Raw genomic sequence first — 20,736 nt, forward strand, 5'->3', positions numbered from 1 at the left:
TTCTGTTTATGTATTTATTTATTTATTTATTACTCCTATTAATAAAAAAGGTGCTTAGCCTCCAGACCAATTTCTCTTTATGCTCTTCCCCAACACACCGACCCACCACTCATTCTTCCAAAAGGATGGCTGGGATAGGATGAAAAGGGAAGGGAGGACTTGAATCCCAGGTACCTAAGCCAGGAGCTGCTTCTGGAAAGTGGTGAGGCCCAGAGCATCATGGGTGAGATGCCCAAATGTGTGTCCAAACTGGAACTTATACCCTGGGGGGAGGGGGCATAAGAGAGTCTGTTACGTATAGCCAGTGGCATAGAAAACCCATTTCATCTCAGCCTGTCGCCTACACCCTCCATACTGCTCTCTAAACTCTGGTCTCAACTCCCCACTGTGAGCTACCTCCATTAATAATAAACTTGAAACAGGGCCTGCATGGTGGTTAAGGGTGCTGGATTCTCACATGGCCAAATGTGGTTCAAGTCCCCGACCTGGCAGCTTGCTTTCTCACTTTCCCTCTCTTTCTCTGGTCAAATTAAAATAATAATAAATAAAGTTAAATTTAAAAAATTATAGTGCCGGCAGGTGGCTGGCATGGTGGTTAAAGGCGCTGGACTCCCACATGGCCGACTGCAGTTCAAATCCTGAGCCTGGTGGTTTCTTCTCTTTCTCCCTCTTTCTCTGCCACTCAGTCTCTCTAGTCAAAAATTGAAAAACAATGATAATAAATAAATATTTTTTAAAGTACAACAAAAAATCATAAAAACCTGAACCACATGACTGAAGTTCCCCCATATCTCTTAGTTCCTTGCCATGCCACCTATCCCCCCACACAAACTTTCCAGTCCACAAAGTCTCCCACTGGGGCTGTCCTCACCTGGCACATAGCCCCCATAGTTAGGTAAAAGACCCAGGTTCTGAGGGTAGGTTCTGGGAAGTACAGGGAGATGTTCGGGATCCTTCTGGATTCTACCCCGTGAGTACTTCTGCCCAAATTCCTGCAGTGCCTGGTTAGTGAGCACAGGAAAGCTGGAGCCGAAGAGGAAGCGGGCACGAGGCACGTAGCCAGTGAACCCTGGGGGATGGAGACACTGAGTCAGGACGTCCTTGGGGACTTCCCCATGTGTTTCATCATTACCACCACCTCTCACCTGACATAAAAAACTTCAGAGGGTCTCTGTCATCCATGGAGTAGGGGGAAGCCTTTTGAGAGTTGATGGAAGAAAAATAGAGCTATCAAGTTCAGCCCCTGGGCTGGAATGCAAGATCCCAGAGGGGCGTGGCCACCAATTAACCCCCACCATCACCAGCCATGCAGTGTACCCACAACCACCCTGCTCCTATGCCCCCCACACACCCAGCACTCTCCACCAGCCTGCTTGGTCTTAACTTCTACCTTCTGCTTCTCGGCCTCCTGCTCTGGCTCTGGCTCTGGCTCTGGCTCTGGCTCTTGGTCATTCTCTGTGTCTTTTTCTCCTGTGGCCGCCTCTGACTGCTCCTCACTCCATTTCCTGCCGTGCCACTGGGTAAAATCATTCAGAGCCTCAGCCCAGACCTGGCTGCAGTTTTTGGCGAAGATGAACTGTGCCCGGGGAACAAAACCTGGGTGGGCAGAGCATGAGGAAGATGTTAGTATCAGGGCTCATGATCTGAGGTGGGGCACGTGATCGTACCTGTGTACAAACCTGTGTACCCAGGGATCATGCTGGAGCTGAGCCTCTCATGGCCACACCTGAGACGTGGGTTCCGCCTGGGAATCTCGGGAGATCTTGGAGGCCGAATGGGAGGCAGAAGTGTGCGGTGGGCAGGGGGCCAGGCTAGACCAGGAGGGCCTCGAAGTAGTTGACCGGTCATCTGCCCATAGGTCTGGCCCATGCTGAACGGGCAATGTCCAGTGTACCTGTAGCACAGGACCCAACCACTCACCTCCGGAATCTACTTGCCCCCATCCCCAGAGACAGAAGCAGAGGCTTTGGAAACCCTGATCTTTATAGACTCGGCTGCATGTAGATTTAGAGCAGACATTTCTCAATTCTCTGCTGAGCTCTTGATCCTCTCCCTGCTCCCATGGAGAGGACAACACAGCTTCCTGGCAGGGCCAGCTCTCACTATTCCCTTGCCCTTTCTTCTCCATCTGGAGACCCAGCCTTGGCCCCAAGGTATAGGCATACAAGTCCTATACCCCTATTCCTAGAAGCCAGCAAGGGAGTGCTCTGAGAAGTCTTACCCTGGGATATAATGAGGCTTCCGAGAGTTGAGCCCCGGTCTGAAGGTGCTGGCCACAGCCATAGGAACCAGGCAGTCCCTTTTGTTTTCTTTGAGCCACAGCTCTGGACTGTGTGTACTGTGTCTAGGGGTGTGGGGCCAGAGAGAGGAGGCGGAGCTAAGAGGAGAGGGACCAGGCACTCGAGTGATGACTGCTTGGGCCAAGACAAGCAGAACTGGAGAGCTTCGTTGACATTGCTCTGTCAGCCCCGGGACAAATGTGCTGCCACATGGGGCAGGGAGGAAGCCGAGGAGGACAGCCCTCCCTCCCCAAGTTCCAGAAACAAAGGAAGCTATAAGGTGAGAGGCGGGAGAGCAGCTTTTAGGGCCATTCAGCTCTGTCTCAAAAGACCATTCTTGCAGGGCCAGAAGATGGTGTAGCTGTTACATCACTGGACTCCAGTATGGATGATCAAGATTTGAGTTCTGGACCTGGGGCGAATGCATGCGTTCCAAAAATGCCAAAAGGAGAGTGAAAGAGAAGGGATTAGAGCATAGCCATCTGGGGCGGGGGAGCATGGGAGGCAGATTTCTCACTTTCCCTCTGTCTCTGTCTCCCCCTATCCCACCCCTACACACACACACATACACACAAGCACGTGCACCCTAAGGCAAAAAAAGAAACACTCAAAAAACCCTTCCTTTTTGAGCCCCTCCCTGAGAAGATACAGATACTGTGCTTCTTGTGAGTCTTGGTCAAAGGGGATGAATGGAGTTACTGGGGAAAGAGGCTATGAGGGGAGCCCAAGCCCAGAGGGAAGGTGATAGAGGGCAAGTGACATTAAGTTTATTTTTGATGACATAATTTAACAAGAATCCTTTCCTGATTGCCTACTATAATCTGAATCATCCTTTGAACAACTGTGCCGCGCTGTGCCAGGCACACCACCTTGCAGATCGTGCACCTCGGGGGAGTCAGAAAGGCTCAGTTCTACGCACTTCTGTGCAACTCTGAACTCCACAATCTTCATTTATAAAATACAGATACTACACCTCCTTCCCCACACCCCACACACACATTGTGTGAGGCTCAAATTAACGTATGTCCATGTGTTTTGTCACTATGAAGCCAGAATTGTAGGGGAGGGAGAAAAGTATGTGTGTGAGGTCAGAGAGTCAGGGACTCGAAAGAGCTTGTGCCCTTTTATGTACCTAACCTCGCTGAGCAGGTGAGTTAACTTCTTTACCTGAATTCTCTAAAGTCTAGTATGAAGGTTGAAATAAACTAGCCAGGCCTGCCAGTAGCACAATGATTAAGGGAACTGGATCCCGCATACCTAACCAAGGTTCAAATCCTGGCTCTACTTGAAAAACACACCAGGCACATGTCCATATGTGCCCAAAATCCCAACAGGATGGAGAAATGAGGAGGGATTATGGTGTGACCACACCCCATTAGGGGTCCTTTCTCCCTCTCCCTCTCTCTGGTGGTCTCATGTGTCCTTAGGCAAATATATATATATTTTTTTAATTAGAAAAAAAGGGGGGGGCAGCAGATGCTGTGGTGATTAAAGCACTGGATTCCTACATGGCTCACCATAGTTCGAGTCCTGCACCTGGCAGCTTGAGGATCACACCAGGCATGTGTGCATGCATGCCTAAAATCCCAAGAATGGAGAAGGGATTATGGAGTGGCTGTCTCCCCTGGAGAGAGTGACTTCTCCCTTCCCTCTCTCCGTTTCTCTTTACCAAGTGCACATGCCCTATGAAAAAAGCCTAAAAAAACAATTTTTTGTAATTAATATTTTTAAAAAGGTCCACCATGGTGTGGCCGACTACGGTTTGAATCTCAGACCTGGCAGCTTGAAAACATGGCCAGCATATTTGCCTACATGCCCAAAATCCTCAAAGGAGGGAGAAATAGAGAAGGGATTGCAGTAGGGGCCAGCAGGTGGTGTGGTAGTTAAGGGCTATGGACTCCCACATGGCCAATGGCAGTTCAAGTCCTGGACCTGGCGGCTTGCTTTCTCACTTTCCCCCTCTCTCTCTCTGTTCCTCTCTGGTCAAATTAAAATAAATAAATAAAGATAAAATAAAATAATTTAAAAAAAAAAAAAAAGATTGCAGAGTGACCACTCCCCATGGTGTGTGGGAGTGTGCTTTCTGTCACTGTTAGTTCCATTTCCTTATAACTTGCACGTGTGACTCTTCAGGAAATCTCTGCCTCCCACTTCCCACCATCACTGCAACAGTGATTTCTTCAGCACACTGCTTCAGAATTATGTAGAGTGATTTTTCTACTTAATTTTTTTTTCTTTTTTTTTTTGCTGAAGGGCACATGTGATCGCTGGAGAGAAACAAAAGAGCGAGGGGAAGAGAAAGCAGCCCCCATGGGGGATGGAAACATAGCAGTCCTTTCTCTGTTTCTCCTCTTGGGGTTTCAGGCACACACACACATGCCACATATGTATTTCCAGCCACTGGACCCAGGCTTGAACAACACAGTCGGCCTTGTGGGATTCTGCCACCCTAACCACCATGCCACTAGCTGGCTTTCTAGAGTGATTTTTCAAAATATTCATGCTGCGGCAGCTTCTGGCCTGGTGGTTAAGGCGACAGGATCCCACATGGCTGGGATCAAGTCCCAGTTTGAGAAACACTCCTGGAGCATGTGCATGCATGCCTGGAGTGACAAAAGGAGAGCGATGGAAGAGAAGGGGACTGCAGTATGACCATGCCCCACAGACAGTGCTTTCTCTCTGGCAAGTGCATGCAGCCTATAGAAAAAAAGTCATGCCCAGCCATTTGTAGTTTATTCTGGGACTAGGGCACTGGCATCTGTATTTTAAAATCTTTTTAGTCTGGAAAAAAGGTAAACTTTTAGGAGCCAGAAGGTGGTGTGGTAGTAAACTGGCGCTGGACTCCCACATGGCTGACAAAGGTTCAGAACCCAAACCTCATGGCTTGCTTTCTCACTTTCCTTCTCAATAAAATTGAATAAAAAACTCAAAAAAAAAATCATTAACTTCCAGTAAAGTTGCAGGAAAAGTATAACCTTTGCCCAGATTTACTAGTCGTTAGTATTCAGGGCTCAGAAGCGAAGTCTTCCATGTTCCCAGGAAGGATGGTTAAATAAAGGTGAGCCCTGTCTATACCACGCTTATCTCCAGCCTGGCCTTACAGCAGATGAAGAGGCACCACCCTTATGAATCAGCTGTGCATAGGGAGGGGCGAGGGCCTGTGGTACGGATCATGAAGGCTTTAGCAGGACAGGCTGCAAACAGATTAGCCAGGTTAGCATTTCTAACACCAGCTAGCCTACTGACTAAATTGACTAGCTAGTAATTAAAAGCTCGAGAGGCTAGAGAAATATCACACATCTAAGGAAAATAGGAGAAATTTATAAAGCTAATAGAAACCAATAAATCAGAGAACAGAAAAACAATTGAACTGGTTATTATAAAAGCTGTTTAAAAAAACAAAATAAGGGGCCAGCAGATGGTGTAGTGGTTAAGGTGCTATACTTCTACATGGCCGACAGCAGTTTGAATCCTGGACCTGGCAACTTGAAACAGGCTGGGCGCACATGTGTGCTCATCCAAAATCCTTGCTTAAGCAAGCAGGATCCCATATGGCTCACCACAGTTCAAATCCCAGCCCTTGTAACTTGAAAAACGCACTGGGGTAGGGAGGACCAACATATGGCACAATGGTTGCATCGCTGGACTCCTACATAATTGACTGTGGTTCAAGTCTCGGATCCTGCGACTTAAAACTCACGCTGAGGGGCCTGCAGGTGGCATGGTGGTTAAGGGCACTGAATTCCCACATGGCTGATTTGAGTCCCAGACCTGGCAGCTTGCTTTCTCACTTTCTTTCTTATTTTGGTATAAAATAATTATACAAAAAAAAAAAAAAACCTCACGCTGGGTGCATGTATGTGTATGCGTGCCCAAGATCCTAAGAGGAAAATGGAGAAGGGATTGCAGCCTGGTCATCCCCCCAAGGGGTGGTTACTTGCTTTCTGTCTCTCTGTCTCTCTAGTAAGTTCAAAAATAATAGCAAAAATCTCTGTTAAAAAAAAAGAAAGAGGAGATCAGCAGGTGGTGTGGTGGCTAAGGTGCTGGACACTCCCACATGGCCGACTGGTTTGAATCCTGGACCTGGTGGCTTGCTTTCTTTCTCTTCCTTTCTCTATCTCTCTCTCTGTCTCTCTCTGGCTAAATTAAGATAAATGAATGAATAAATATAATTAAATAAATAATTCTTAATAAAAAAGGAAAACACGCTGGGTGTGTATGCCTGTGTACTTAAAATCCCAAGAGGACAAATAAGTGGAGGAGAAGGAATTGCAGCATGACAATTCCCTATAGGGTCAATTTCTCTCTCTCGCCTCTCTATCTTGCTCTATCTGGCAAGCATACATACCCACAAGCAATTTTTTTTTTCCCAAGGGAGAAGGGCTAGCAGTTGGCAAGGTGGTTAAAGCACTGGATCCTACCTGGTCAGCTCCACGGTTCAAGTCCCAGACCCAGTGGCCTGAAAAAACATGCCAGGCGTATGTGTGTGCATGCCTAAAATCCCAAGAGGAGAATGGAAGAGAAGGGATTGTGATGTAACTGTTCCCTCCCATGTCTCTAGTGAGCACATGTGCTCTATGGCAAAAAAAAAAAAAAAAAAAAAGACTACAAGACAGTGTGACTATGCCCCATGGAGATAGATGGTGCTTTCTTCCTCTTGCTCTTTTTTCTCTCTGTCTCTCTTTGGTGAGTTCACACACCTTCGGGCAATTAAAAAAATAAAAATAGGGACCAGCAGGTGGTGTGATGGTTAAGGTGCTGGACACTCCCACATGGCTGACCACGGTTCGAGTCCCAGACCTGGTGGCTTGCTTTCTCACTTTATCTCTCTCTCTCTCTCTCTCTGTGTGTGTGTGTGTATGTGTGTGTGTGTGTGTGTGTGTGTGTGTGTGTGTCTGCTCAAATTAAAATAAATAAATAAATTGGGACCAGCAGTTAGCATAATGGCTATGTCTCTGGACTCCCATGTAGTCAACTGCGGTTCGAGTCCCGGACTAAACCAAATGAAATAAAAGATATTCGGTTGCCCCGAAAGATATTAGAAAAAATATTTTATAAAACTAAATAGCCACCTGTGATTTTTTTTAAAAGAACTTTTAGTAAACCAGGAATAGAAAAATTATAAAGAATATCTGAAATGGACACCCAATATCAAATTACATCTAGGAGAAACACCAGAGCCAGGATTAGAAAATAGATTTCATCTGTTGGGCTAAATCCAATTGACAGCAGTCACTTAATGAGAATTTACTGGGGAGGTTTCTAAAATAGGGTCAGGTCTTAGCAAGAAAAAGTACTAAGGATTAACTATATTTGCCATGAGATGAGATGGAAGCTAGTATGTATAGCTGACAGCCCTTCACCTTAGAAAAGTCAGAACCAAGACAAGGATGATCACTATCACCTTTATTATTAATAAAAACCATAAATATTGGGTTAGGAAGAGAAAACATTTACTATCTGCCTAACTACAAAACCCTGAGAAATAAACTAAAAACAATGAGAATGAAAGTACTGTAGGACCAGGAAGTGGCATGGCAGTAATGCAACTGGACCCACATGGGAAAGGTCCTGAGTTCGTGTCCTGGGATCTCCCTGAACGAGCTGTGAGCCAGGCCAGCTGAGACTGGGAGTGGATTGCAGAATGAAGACCCTGTTGGGGATGCCTAACTCTGTATCTTTCAAGGAAGAAATAAACTTAAAAAAATAAGTACTCTAAGATAGCTTATTACATGGAAAATATACTCAAATATCATGATCTTTATGAGCCAGCACTACCAGTTAGATGACACATCAGGGAAACTTCCACTTTCAGCATTATGACAGAACAGGTGGGTGTTCAAAGGACTATACAAAGCAAACAACTCCAACTTATATAGGTCACCAAGGTATTGCTAGTCTCACCCAGAGAGTCTTTAAGGACACACTCTGTCCTCAAAAACAACAACATAAGGGACCATCAGTTAGCGTAATGGCTATATCACTGGACTCCCAGTTAGCATAATGGCTATGTCGCTGGACTCCCATGTAGTCAACCGCAGTTTGAGTTCTGGACCCGGTGGCTTAAACTCATGCCGGGCACATGTGCATGTGTGCCCAAGATCCTGAGAGGTGAATGCAGAAGAAGGGATTGTGGCATAGCCATCTCCCCTGGGGGGGTGATTTCTCACTTTGTCTCTCTGACTCTCTCTGTCTCTTTCTGGTGAGCGTGAGCGCCCTATAGCAAAAACCTCTCCAAAAAAAAAATAAATAAATAAATAAACAAAAGCAATAAAATGTGAACTGGAGTTGGTAGGAAATGTTACGTGGAGAGGGGCTACCTTAAAAACACCCTGTATTTGGTGGCATGATACCAATAAATGTACACTAAGAACAATTTGTTGACAAATAAGTCAGTGAAATGTACTGAATAACACAGGGCCTATAAGTAACAATAGTGTATACCATAAAATTTGCTAAGAAGGTAGGTTTCTTTTTCCATTATGCACTTCTGAGATGCTAATAAACCAAAAGAGGCTACATCTTACGTGGTTTTATCACTAAATAAATAAATAGGGCAGGGGGACATGTTTGAAGATGACAGATAGGTTTATGGCATTGACCACAGTGATGGTTTTATGGCTGTATACTTATCTCCAAATTCCTCAAGTTATTTACATTTAAAATGTCAAGCTTTTTGTATGTCAATCATATCACAATGTGCATTTTTTTTAAGTAGGCAAGTCATCAGAAAACAAAAGGTAGGCAAAATACAGAATCTAGTTTTGTCTTAATGATATTTGCTAAGTCACATGAATTTGAGGTTCATTTTTATAGACTCATGAAGAACAAAGAAAAGGAGACAAAACTCAGTGACCACCCAGGGTGGAGGAGGCCAATAGAAGACTTCTCCTGCATAGAATCAGCATGTTCAAAGATCTGCCCCCAGGCCCACAGGTGGTGCCTGGGTTAGGGTGGCTGGATCCTACATGGCCGACTGAATGGTTCAGGTCCTGGACTCAACAGCTTGAAAACCAGGCTAGGCAAGTGTGTGTGCACAAAATTCCTGAGAGAAGAATGGAGAAGGGATTGTAGTGTGGCCATCCTCCCTGGGGGGTGATTTCTCACTTTCCCTCTCTATCTCTTTCTCTCCTTAGTCTTAACAGCAAACTAGGAATTAATCTGCCCCTCATCCCCTTCCTCAGGGAACTATAAGGAAAGCTGCCTATCTTAAAAGGTGGTACCAAGTAGAAAAGAAGAACATACCTTCCCAGAAGAAGATTCATAATTACAAACTGGCTTATCCATTTTTGCTGATAGAACCCACTCTACCTGAATAGTCTGAAATAATATCAAGATAAAGATTTCAGTTTAAGGGGCCAGCAGGTGGTGTGGTAGTTGAAGCACTGGACTCCCACGTAACAGACCATGGTTTGAGTCCTGGACTTGGTGGCTTGCTTTCTCACCTTCTCTATCTCTCTCTGGTGAGTGCATGTGCCCTATAACAAATTTTTAAGATAACAATGGGACCAGCAGGTGGCACGGTAGTTAAAGACACTGGACTCCCACATGACTGACTGCGGTTCGAGTCCCAGACCTGGTGGCTTGGTTTCTCACTTTCCCTCTCTCTCTCTCTCTCTCACTCTGTCCCTCTCTAGTCAAATTAAAATAAATAAATAAAGTTAAATAAAATAATTCTTTAAAAATAATAATAAATAAGATTGAATAAATAATTCTTTTTTAAAAAATTTCAGTTTAGGGACCAGCAGTTAGCATAATGGCTATGTCGCTGGACTCCCATGTAGTCGACTACAGTTCAAGTCCTGGATCCAGTGGCTTAAACTTACGCCAGGCACATGTGTATGTGTGTCCAAGATCCCAAGAGGAGAATGGAGAAGGGATTGTGGCATGGCCATCCTCCCTGGGGGGTGATTTCTCGCTTTCTGTCTCTCTTTCTGGTGAGCACACACACCCTATAGCAAAAAAACTTCTAAAAAAATTTTCAGTTAGGGACCAACAGTGTAATGGCTATGTCGCTTGACTCCCATGTAGTCGACCGGGTTCGAGTCCTGGACCCAGCGGCTTAAACTCATGCTGGGCCCATGTGCGTGTGTGCCCAAGATCCTGAGAGGAGAATGGAGAAGGGATTGTGGCATGGCCATCCTCCCTGGGGGGTGATTTCTCACTTTCTGTCTCTCTGTCTCTCTCTGTCTTTCTGGCGAGCGCATGCGCCCTATAGAAAAATCTCTCCGAAAAAAGAAAAAAAATTTTCAGTTTAAACTTTTTTTTTTTATAGAGTGCATGCGCTCCCCAAAGAGAGACAGAGAGAGAGCAAAAGTGAGAAATCACCCTCTAAGAGGATGACCATGCCACAATCCCTTCTCCTCCAGTCTCCTCTCAGGACCATGGACAAGCACACACATACAACTGGTGTGATTTTTCAAACCACTGGTCTAGGCTCAAACTATGGAGTTAACAATGTGGGGTTAAGCCTCCATAACCTCCATGCCACCTGCTGGCACCACAGTTTAATGTAATTCTAAACTGGTAATGTAATTCTAAACCCAGGAACCCTGGAAAAAGTCAATCCTCCCTGGAGTAACCCAGCTTTGATAAAAGAAAAGAAAGGAAAGAAAGAAAAGAAAGAAAGAAAGGGAGGGAGGGAGGGGTGGAGGGAGGAAGAAAAGAAAAGAAAAGAAAAGAAAAGAAAAGAGAATTCCCACAGATGAATTTCCAAGATATTCAAGCTCATAGTAAAAAAAAAAAAAAAACTACAGGGGCCAGCAGGTGATGTGGTTAGGTTAAGGCACTGGAGTCCCACATAGCTGACCAGTGTTCAAGTCCAGGACCTGGTAGCTTGAAAATCACACCAGGTGAGTGTGCATGCATGCCTAAAATCCCAAGAGAAAAAATGGAGAAGAAGGGATTATGGCATGGCCAACCCCCAGGGGTGATTTCTCACCTTCCCTCTCCCTGTCTCTCTCTGTCTCTGACATGCACACACACTATAGCAAAACCTAAAATAATAATAATAACATAAATTAAAGGATTTAAGATATAATTATTGGGGCAGCCACAGTGCACAGGGGAACATAATGGTCTGGAATGCTGAACCCACATGGAAGGTCCCAGGTTCACACCTCAGGGTCACTGTGTATGCACTGGGCAGTGCTCCTGCATGTGATCCATGCTGGCTGAGGCCAACAGAGAGACAGTATGAAGACACCCCGTAGGAAATGTCCCTCTCCCTCTCGCTCCCTCACGCACAGAAGAAATAAATTAGTTAAATTTTAAAATTATAGGGACCAGCAGATATTATGTTGCTATGCTCCCGCATAGCCAACTGTGGTTTGAGTCCCAGATACAGTGACTTCAAACTCAGTCTGGGCACATGTGCGTGCATGCTCAAGATCCCAGGACAATGGAGGAGAAGGGACTGTGGTGAGGCCATCCCCCTGCGGGGTGGTTTCTCACTTTCTCTCTCACTATCTCTGTCTCTCTCTCCAGTGAGCACATATGCACTAAGGCAAAAATCTCTGAAAAAATTAATTAATTAAAAAATTATAAAGCAGGGGGGATCTTAACAATGGCCATGCAAAAATTTTAAAAATAAAACTTCTAGAAATAAAACAATTGAAATTAAAACTCAATAAACAAGAAGAGTTTGGAATTTTCTCAAAAAGTTAAGCATCATGCCTTCTGGCTGAGAAGTCAGTCATTAATTATATTGTTTCCCTGTACATGCGTTCTTCTTTTGCTCCTTTAAAGGTTTTATCTTTGTCATTCAACAGTTTGACTACGATTGTAATCCCTATAGCAACCATGGAGAGTCACTAAATACAAATAGTAATATATTTATCCTACAAATGTAATGTTAGTTTAACATCTGAAAATGAATGTATCTGTTAAGAAATATTCTCACCCATCCTACCACCACCTCTATAGACCATATACTTAGAGCCTGGGCAAATGACTTTGAAAATCAGAGTGTTGACAGGCATGTGACCCAAGAACATGAAAAGCAGTTGCATAAGTGGTCTTGTCTTCTTGTCCTTTCAGCAGCATGAGAAGAACAAGCCCAGGCTATCCTGCTGGTCTCAGGAGGAAGATGAGACACAGGTGGATAGAGGAAAACTCCTCTAGCCAATCCCAATGGAGAATGCTGGCCCCAGGCAACTCACAGATTTATAATAATAAATAATTGCCTCATGCCACTGAGTTTTGGTATAGTTACTTACATGGCACTCTGTGATAATAGCTAATTGGCATGAGTAGCTACGAAATAAAAAACAAAAACAAAATCTACAATCACACTAACTAGTGAAACATTAAAAGTATTCTCTTAGGTGGTGTGGTGGTTAAGGGCATTGGACTCCCACATTGGTCGACTGTCGTTCGAGTCCCAGACCTGGTGGCTTGCTTTCTCACTTTCCTCTCTCTCACACTGTACCTCACTGGTCAAATTTAAATAAATAAATAGGAACCAGCAGTTAGCGTAATGGCTATGTCACTGGACTCCCAGGTATTTGACTGCGGTTTGTGTCCCGGACCCGGTGGCTTAAAACTCACGCCGGGCGCGTGTGCGTGCTTGCCCAAGATCCTGAGAGGAGAGTGGAGGAGGAGGGATTGTGGCATGACCATCCCCCCTGGGGGGTGATTTCTCGCTTTCTGTCTCTATGTCTCTCTCTGTCTGGCGAACGCACGCGCCCTATAGCGAAAAAAAACTCTCCAAAAAAAAAAAAGAAAAGAAAAGAAAAAACACCCTGGGCGCGTGTGCGTGCGTGCCCAAGATCCAGAGAGGAGAATGGAGGAGAAGGGATTGTGGCATGACCATCCCCCCTGGGGGGTATTTTAAAGATCAGGAATAAGATAAGAGTGTCTCAGTTGGTTCTATCTCCAGTTTCATGGCCTGGTGGTTAAGGTGAATGGATCCCACATGGCTGACTGTGTGGTTCAAATACCAGACCCAGCCATTTGGAAACACACCAGGCTTGTGTGCATGCATGCCCAGGAAGGAGGGAGAGCTGGAGAATGGACTGCAGTGTGACCATACCTCATGGGGATGCTTTCTCCTCTCCCTCTCCCTCTCTTTCTCTCTCTTTCTCTTTCTGCATCTTTCTGGTGAGCACACATGCCCTCTAGCAGGAAAAAATAAAAAAATATAAGAGTGTCTACTGCCACAACTTTTTTTTTTGGAGAGGTTTTCACTATAGGGCGCGTGTGCTCGCCAGACAGACAGAGACATAGAGACAAAAAGCGAGAAATCACCTCCCAGGGGGGATGGTCATGCCGCAATCCCTTCTCCTCCACTCTCCTCTCGGGATCTTGGGCACGCATGCACACGCACCTGGTGTGAGTTTTAAGCCACCGGGTCCAGGACACGAACCGCGGTCGACTACGTGGGAGTCCAGCGACATAGCCATTACGCTAACTGCTGGTTCCCTGCCACAACTTTTTTCAAGGTATTAAGGAAGGAGATAGAAATCTCAGATACAAATATTTGAAGAAAAGAAATAGAATTATAGGGAAGATTTTGGAATTGATTTTGAGATGACAGAAGGTTTTGAGCAGAGGTAAGGTGATCTTACATTTTTAAAAGAGTATTCTGGCTGCTGTGTGGAGAATAGGCTGTAGGGGGTGAGGTCACAGAGACCAAAAAAGAGTATACTGTGACAATCTAGGTAAGAAACATGGTGTCTTAGATTGGGTTAAGTAGTCAGTTTATAGATAGATTTCAAAGGTAGAGCATACACAGTTTGCTGATGGGCTGGACATAAGATAGAAAGAGAGGAGTCAAGGATAACTCTAAATTTTCTTGCCTGGGCATCTACTAGGTTGGATTTATCAAGATGGTGAACACAGAGAAGAGCTAGAGGAGAGGGGCAGTAATCAAGGGTTCTACTTTGTACCCACTGATATTGCAATTAGATGATCAAGTGAAAATGGTAAGTAACAACTGAATATAGGAATCTAGTGTTCAGAATACAGGTTGAAATAAGAGAAGAAAACTAAGAATCATCACCATATAGACAGTATTTAAACCTGGGAGTTAATGAAATGATCCACAGTGTGTGTAAAGAGAGAAGAAAAGAGGTCCAAAAATGAATCCTGGGAGCGCCGCTGTTGAGAGATAAGGAAGCTAAGAACAAGCAAAGGAAATCTGGAAGAAGTCAATGGATTGTGAGGCGACTCAAGAAGCCAAAGAAAGAAAATGATTCAAGCTGTGATACAGAATTAAGGTTACATAGAAAATAATCTTATGAGGGCAGGTGGCGTGGTGGTTGGAGGCGCTGGATTCCCACATGGCCAACTGCAGTTTGTGTCCCGGACCTGGCGGCTTGCTTTCTCACTTTCTCTCTCTCTCTCTGTCCCTCTCTGGTCAAACAGAAATAAACAAATAAATACATAAATGAATAAAGTTAAATAAAAAAAAAGAAAATAATCTTAAGAGATAATGTTAACAATTTTGGGATGAAGCATCATGATGCCTACAAAACTTAATTTCAAATGGTATAATATTGTATCATATTATATTATTATTGCTATGGTATAAATGTGTCCTCCAAAAAGTCATGTGTTGAAATTTGGTTGCCTTTGTGACTGTAGTAAGAGGGTGGAAACTTAACCCACCTATGTATGGTATTAAGAGGCAGAGCTTGTGGAAGGTAACTAGGATTAGATAAGGTCATCAGGGTAGGACCCCCATGATTACTGGTGGCTTTTATAAGAAGAGGAAGGAGAGAGACCAAAGCTAACACACACTCTTACCTTCTCACCATGTGATGCTCTGCTCCACTTTGGGCCTGTACAGAGAGCTCCCACCAGCATGAAGGTCCTCCAGATGTGGCCTCATGATTGACCTTAGACCTCCAGAACTGTGAGCTGTAAAAAACCTTTATTCTTTACAAATTACCCTGTCTATGGTATTAAGTTATAACAACAGAAAAACAGACCAAAACAATTATACCATGTGAGACCAAGAGAAATAATATGACAAAATGTTAATTGATGAAACTCAGAGAAGGGTATACAGGTGTTCACCATATATTCCTTCAACTTTTTTGCATTTTTGAAATTTTTCATAATAAGATTGGAAGAGACTATTTTTAAAAGAAACGGTAATTGACTATATTCATTTATGCACTCTTAAGGTCAAATAACTTTATATCCTTTGTACCCCACCTCTAAATACCATTCCGGCTAAAAGAGACTACACTAGATCATTGGGCTGTTCTCTTACGTCAGGAGGCTCTACGAGATTGAGACGCGAGATTGAGACGCGGCCGCTGCTGCCTAGTCTGCCAGTGCAATGGCACATCTCCAGGATGTGTGGGGCGTGCTGAGTGCCCTGGGGAAGTCCAGAGCCAAGCTGTGCACCGGCTGTGGAAGTCGACTGCACTCATCCTTCAGTTTCATGTATGTACCAAAATAGTTTTCAACTACCTTGGCTAGTTATCCAAAGAAGCCTGTGACTTCATACCTTCGACTTTCTAAAGAACAGCTACCCATCTTTAAAGCTCGGAACCCAGATGCAAAACATTCAGAACTCATTAGAAAAATTGCTGACCTATGCAGAGAACCTCCTGAGTCAGAGGGAAAAAAATATGAAGATGCTTACAGGTTAGATTGACAGGCAAACAAAGAAGAGATAAACAGAATCCATGAACAACTAACTCCGAGTCAGGTGTTATCTTTGGAAAAAGAAATCATAAAAAAGTGTTTAAAAACTAAAGCATTAAAAAAAAAAAAAGAGTTAACAATGCTTGAAAAGCCAAAAGACCTCGCTCAACTTGTAACATTTTTCTGTCTGAAAGCTTCCACAAAGCTAAGGATGCTTCATCACAGGCAAAGCTAAAGACTGTAAATGAAAACTGGAAAAATCTATCCAGTTCTCAAAAGCTAGTATATATTCAACTTGCTAAAGATGATAAAATTCATTATGCTAATGAAATGAAATTTGGGGAAGAACAAATTATTGAAGTTGGATGAAATCTTATACACTGCAGAATGAAGCCGCAAACAAAAAAGGGCAGTGAAGATTCTTAAAATAGAAGATTGAGTTCTGTTCATGATGGATAGATACATGAAACCATTCAGGTCACAATATGTGAAGATATTGTAAAATTAGAAAGTATAAAGTTGCTAAATGTTTTATATTCAAGGCCTTTTTCTTTATCCCATAGACTTCTACTTCTACCAGTTTAATACATTTTATATTAACATCTTGCTTTGGAAAAGCCAAATAGCAGGTAAAAGTTCTTGTGAAATTTATTTTATGTTTAGGAGCTACTGAGGATCAAAACAATTCATGGAAATGTAGCAGCGAACCATTTTACCTTTGATAAAGGTCAATCAGACTGTGAAGATTTTTTGTTTTGTTTTGTTTTTTGTTTTTTTGGAGAGGTTTTCGCTATAGGGTGCATGTGCTCGCCAGACAGAGACAGAGAGACAGAAAGCGAGAAATCACCCCCCAGGGGGGATGGTCACGCCACAATCCCTTCTCCTCCATTCTCCTCTTGGGATCTTGGGCACACACGCACACGCACCCGGCGTGAGTTTTAAGCCACCGGGTCCGGGACGCCAACTGCGGTCGACTACCTGGGAGTCCAGTGACATAGCCATTATGCTAACTGCTGGTTTCCCAGACTGTGAAGTTTTACACTGGATGATAACTGTGGAAAGAGTAGTCTTTTTTTTTTTCAGAGTTTTTTTTGTTGTTTTTTTTTTGCTATAGGGTGCATGTGCTCCAGAGAGACAGAGAGATAGAAAGCGAGAAATCACCCCCCATGGGAGATGGCCACACTACAGTCCCTTCTCCTCCATTCTCCTCTTGGGATCTTGGGCACACACGCACACGCGCCTGGTGTGCCAGCCACCGGGTCTGGGACTCAAACCACAGTTGACTACGTGAGAGTCCAGCGACATAGCCATTACACCAACTGCTGATCCCTGGAAAGAGTAGTCTTATTTCCTTATATTAAGGAGGCAAGATTTTCCTTTTCAAAATTATCACAAATCACAGAAGCCACAGTGTTCTATGGTCTAACTGTACGTTTCTTTTTTTAAATTATTTAATTTTATTTATTTTTTATTTTTCTTCAATTTGATGAGAGACAGAGACAAAAAGACAGAAAGCAAGCTGCCAGGTCCTGGGACTCGAACTGTGGTCAGCCATGTGGGGTATAGTGCCTTAACCACCACACTACCTGCCGACCCCTACATTTTCTTTCTTTTCTTTTTTTTTTTTTTTAAGCAGCCAGAATTCATCTAGGTAAATTCCAATTCCTAGGAATAATTCATATTATATTCAGAGTTGATGATTATACATGCAAATAATTGCTGGTTTCAGTTACAACATTAAATGAACTGACACATTTATTTAAAAAGAGAGAGAGAGAAAGAGAAAGAGACTACGCCAACTCTGGTCTAGATATATACAAAATTAGCCTGGAGCATTTTATCATCTCAGATAGCAAGAATGCTAGATGGTCATGTCAAAAGGACTTCGGAATCAACTTGTGTAAGTTCCTACTAGCCAAAATAGGACAATCAAAAATGGCAACTGCTGGGATCAGCAGTTGGCTTAATGGCTATGTCGCTGGACTCCCATATACTCGACTGCGGTTGGAGTCCCAGACCCGATGGCTTACTACATGTGCATGCCCAAGATCCGGAGAGGAGAATGGAGGAGAAGGGATTGCAGCACGGCCATCCCCCCTGGGGGTGATTTCTCGTTTTCTGTCTCTCTTGTCTTTCTGGCAAGCACACGCACCCTATAGCAAAAAACTCTCAAAAAATTAATTAATTTAAAAAATAAAAACACAGGGAGGTCTTCTAATAGTCTAACTCAGGGTACATATAAATTATCTTAGCAGATCCCTCTGTGCTTTGGAATGCTGTTGATTATTCCACTTTTCCTCTTCACTTCTTGGATTCTGTGGCACCAGGCTCTCTAGATTTTCTTCCTACCTTTCAGCTTGTTTCTTTTCTGTCTCTTTCACAGACTTCCCTCCCTGTATCACCCCTTTAATGTTGGCATTCCTCAGGTCTCCATTGTTGGTCTATTTCTGCCTTGTACAACCTACCTGGATGGTGGCAGCTGCCCTCATGCTTTCACCATCACCCCTTTCCTTACGACAATCATCTACCTCTATTTACCCCAATCTGTCCTCTTCCTGGATTTTTTTTTTAAATCTCAGTTAATGTCGCCCAATAATCTATGCTAGAAAATTATGGTGGCTGCTGTGTCTTCTCTCCACAGGGCTGACTGACTTTGGAGACCATCGATTGGCAAGATTTCCTGTTTCACCTCCCATGCTAGTTGAATATTTCCTTCTCTTTCCTTTTTTGTAATTTTTTTTTTTTTTTTTGCTATAGCGTGCATGCGCTTGCCACAACGAGAGACCATGCGCTTGCCAGACAGAGAGACGGAGAGAGACAGAAAGCGAGAAATCACCCCCCAGGGGGGATGGCCACGCAGCCATCCCTTCTCCGGTCTCCTCTCGGGATCTTGGGCACGCAGGCACACACGCCTGGCCTGAGTTTTAAGCCACCGGGTCCGGGGCGCGAACCGCAGTCCACTACATGGGAGTCCAGCGACATAGTCATTACGCTAACTGCTGGTCCCCCTTCTCTTTCTTTATCCCTGTCATATTTCATTCTGTCATCTCCTGACTTAATCATTACCACAGCCTCCTTCCCAGTCACTCAGCTTCCATTCTATCACAACTATCTTTCTAAAACAGGCACCTGGTTCTTTAGCTTGAAATTACAATCGCTAACTATAGTAGTTCTCAAACATAGATTTGTTAAGCGATCTATAATTATGTTTAAACAGAAGGTATAAATCCCTAGTGTTTGCTCATATAGACTTATAGAAAGCACATTCACAAATAGCTGTAGATGTTAATTTCATGTGATGAATAAGCTGAATGTTTTGCTGGAACTAAATGCCTTTGGAAAAGTGAATAGAATATTCATGCCTCAGGCAGAGGTTGTTATTGAGACTGGCCCGTCTCTGCTGGCTCTAGGACTGTGATACCTCCCATTCTTCCCACTCTGAGCATGTGTGCTACCTTCCTTGAACGGTGCACGAAGGCACCCGGCCTTCTCTGGATCCTAACGCATCATTTTTAAAGTGAGAGCTGAAAAAAACATTAGCAAGGCAAGTAACACTTCTTGACTCCGAGACAGGCCTCCGTTAGACGGCAGTCACCCACGCAAGGCCGACTGTGCTTCTGACTTTCTGCTGAGCTCACCATAGAAACAGAAATGCAGTACTTCAAAATTCTTGAAGAGATTTCGGCCTTGCTCCCTCCACCTCTGTCTCTCCGCCCGTTTTCGCAGCCCAGGCCCGCAGCCCGCACTCCCGCCACCCTCCATTCCACCGCTAGATGGCAGGAGGCTCATCGGCGCCCGAACCCGCTGGCTCAGAGCCTGCCGCTGGGATCCCCGGTCGCCACCAAACCCTGGCGCTGATTGGTTACTTCGCCCGAGGCCGGCAGGAAGCGCCGGCGGCAGAACCGGAAGCGCCTGTACGGCGAGCGCCCTATCTCTAGACTGCGCGCGCGCACTCCGGGCCCGCGCCGACTGACAGAGGCCGGCTGCAGCGCCTCCTCCGGCCTGCGGGGGCAGCGCTGGCTCCTACGTGATGGAGGCTGAACCTGCGGACAGGGAGTCACACTGACAAGGGCCGGGCCACACTGAGGGGAGGAGTCACCTTGAGAGGAGGGGTCACAATAGCCAAGTCGCCGGGAAAGGAGGAACTCACGGCGTGGGAGGAACACACAGCCCAGGGCTGCAGCCCCGGGGGGTTCTGTACACGCTGACGGTGGCCGTGTCACATTGAGGAAAGGTCCTCCGGAAAGGGGCGGGTCTCCCTGAGGAGGAGGGTCTCGGAGGGACAGCGTTCTTTGAGGAGGCGGGACCTTGCAGCAGGGTGAGGTTTGGCTTCCCCGCAGGTGGAGGCTTCCCTCCCAGGGAGGGTCTCCAGGACACAGTAGGGAGGGGCGGTCCGCCTGGGTATCTCTGGGCGGAGGCGCTGGAACTTGAACTTTAATCCGGGGAGAAGAAATGGAGTGAGGAGGAGTCGGGGCCACGCCGGGGATGGGCCGGCCGAGGGCGCCCTGCAGCCCCGCGGTATCACAATTGCCCGAGAAGGCGGACGTGGTAGGGAGTCCCGAGGTTTAAGGCGCAGGCGAGACCGGGGCGCAGGCCGCGAAGGTGCTGGGCTGCCTCGGATAGGGGCTGGGCGGAGGGGTCTGTTTTTCGGCCTGGCTGAGCCCCGAAGCCCAGGAATCCGGCGGCCTCCTGAGCCTGGCCGTCAACGGACAGTGCCCCCGAAGAAGGGGTGCAAGGACTAAAAGACGTTTAGCGTGGCGTACGCAGCCAGCCCTTAATTCCTTCGGTTATTCTCACCCAGGCCGGAGCTTACTTGACCCCGGCGCCCCAGATTCTCTCGCCCAGGACGTCGGAGCCA

The 20,736-nt window shown here is 45.3% G+C and overlaps 1 protein-coding gene and 1 pseudogene across 1 annotated transcript; one reads left to right on the top strand and one right to left on the bottom strand.

Annotated features, from left to right (window-relative positions):
• Positions 1-90: 90 nt before the first annotated feature.
• Positions 91-2,459, bottom strand: CIMIP2B (ciliary microtubule inner protein 2B). Its single transcript, XM_006143183.3, has 6 exons — positions 2,222-2,459; positions 1,680-1,894; positions 1,391-1,596; positions 1,146-1,197; positions 872-1,069; positions 91-263 (listed from the first exon to the last, which is right to left on the bottom strand). Exons 1-6 carry the CDS (start codon positions 2,281-2,283, stop codon positions 175-177), a joined length of 822 nt encoding a protein of 273 aa, XP_006143245.1. The 5' UTR covers positions 2,284-2,459; the 3' UTR covers positions 91-174.
• Positions 2,460-15,328: 12,869 nt separating this feature from the next.
• Positions 15,329-16,399, top strand: LOC102475310 (transcription factor A, mitochondrial-like; annotated as a pseudogene).
• Positions 16,400-20,736: the final 4,337 nt, after the last annotated feature.

This window comes from Tupaia chinensis, unplaced genomic scaffold (assembly GCF_000334495.1).
Source record: "Tupaia chinensis unplaced genomic scaffold, TupChi_1.0 Scaffold000093_1, whole genome shotgun sequence".
Lineage (NCBI taxonomy): Eukaryota > Metazoa > Chordata > Mammalia > Scandentia > Tupaiidae > Tupaia > Tupaia belangeri.

Excerpts from the sequence above, each read along its gene's own strand:
- CIMIP2B (XM_006143183.3), bottom strand. The coding sequence starts at position 2,283 with ATGGCTGTGGCCAGCACCTTCAGACCGGGGCTCAACTCTCGGAAGCCT. Across the intron at positions 1,895-2,221 it reads AAGCCTCATTATATCCCAGG|GTACACTGGACATTGCCCGT; the intron begins GTAAGACTTCTC and ends CCTGTGCTACAG. Across the intron at positions 1,198-1,390 it reads AGGAGGCCGAGAAGCAGAAG|GCTTCCCCCTACTCCATGGA; the intron begins GTAGAAGTTAAG and ends AACTCTCAAAAG.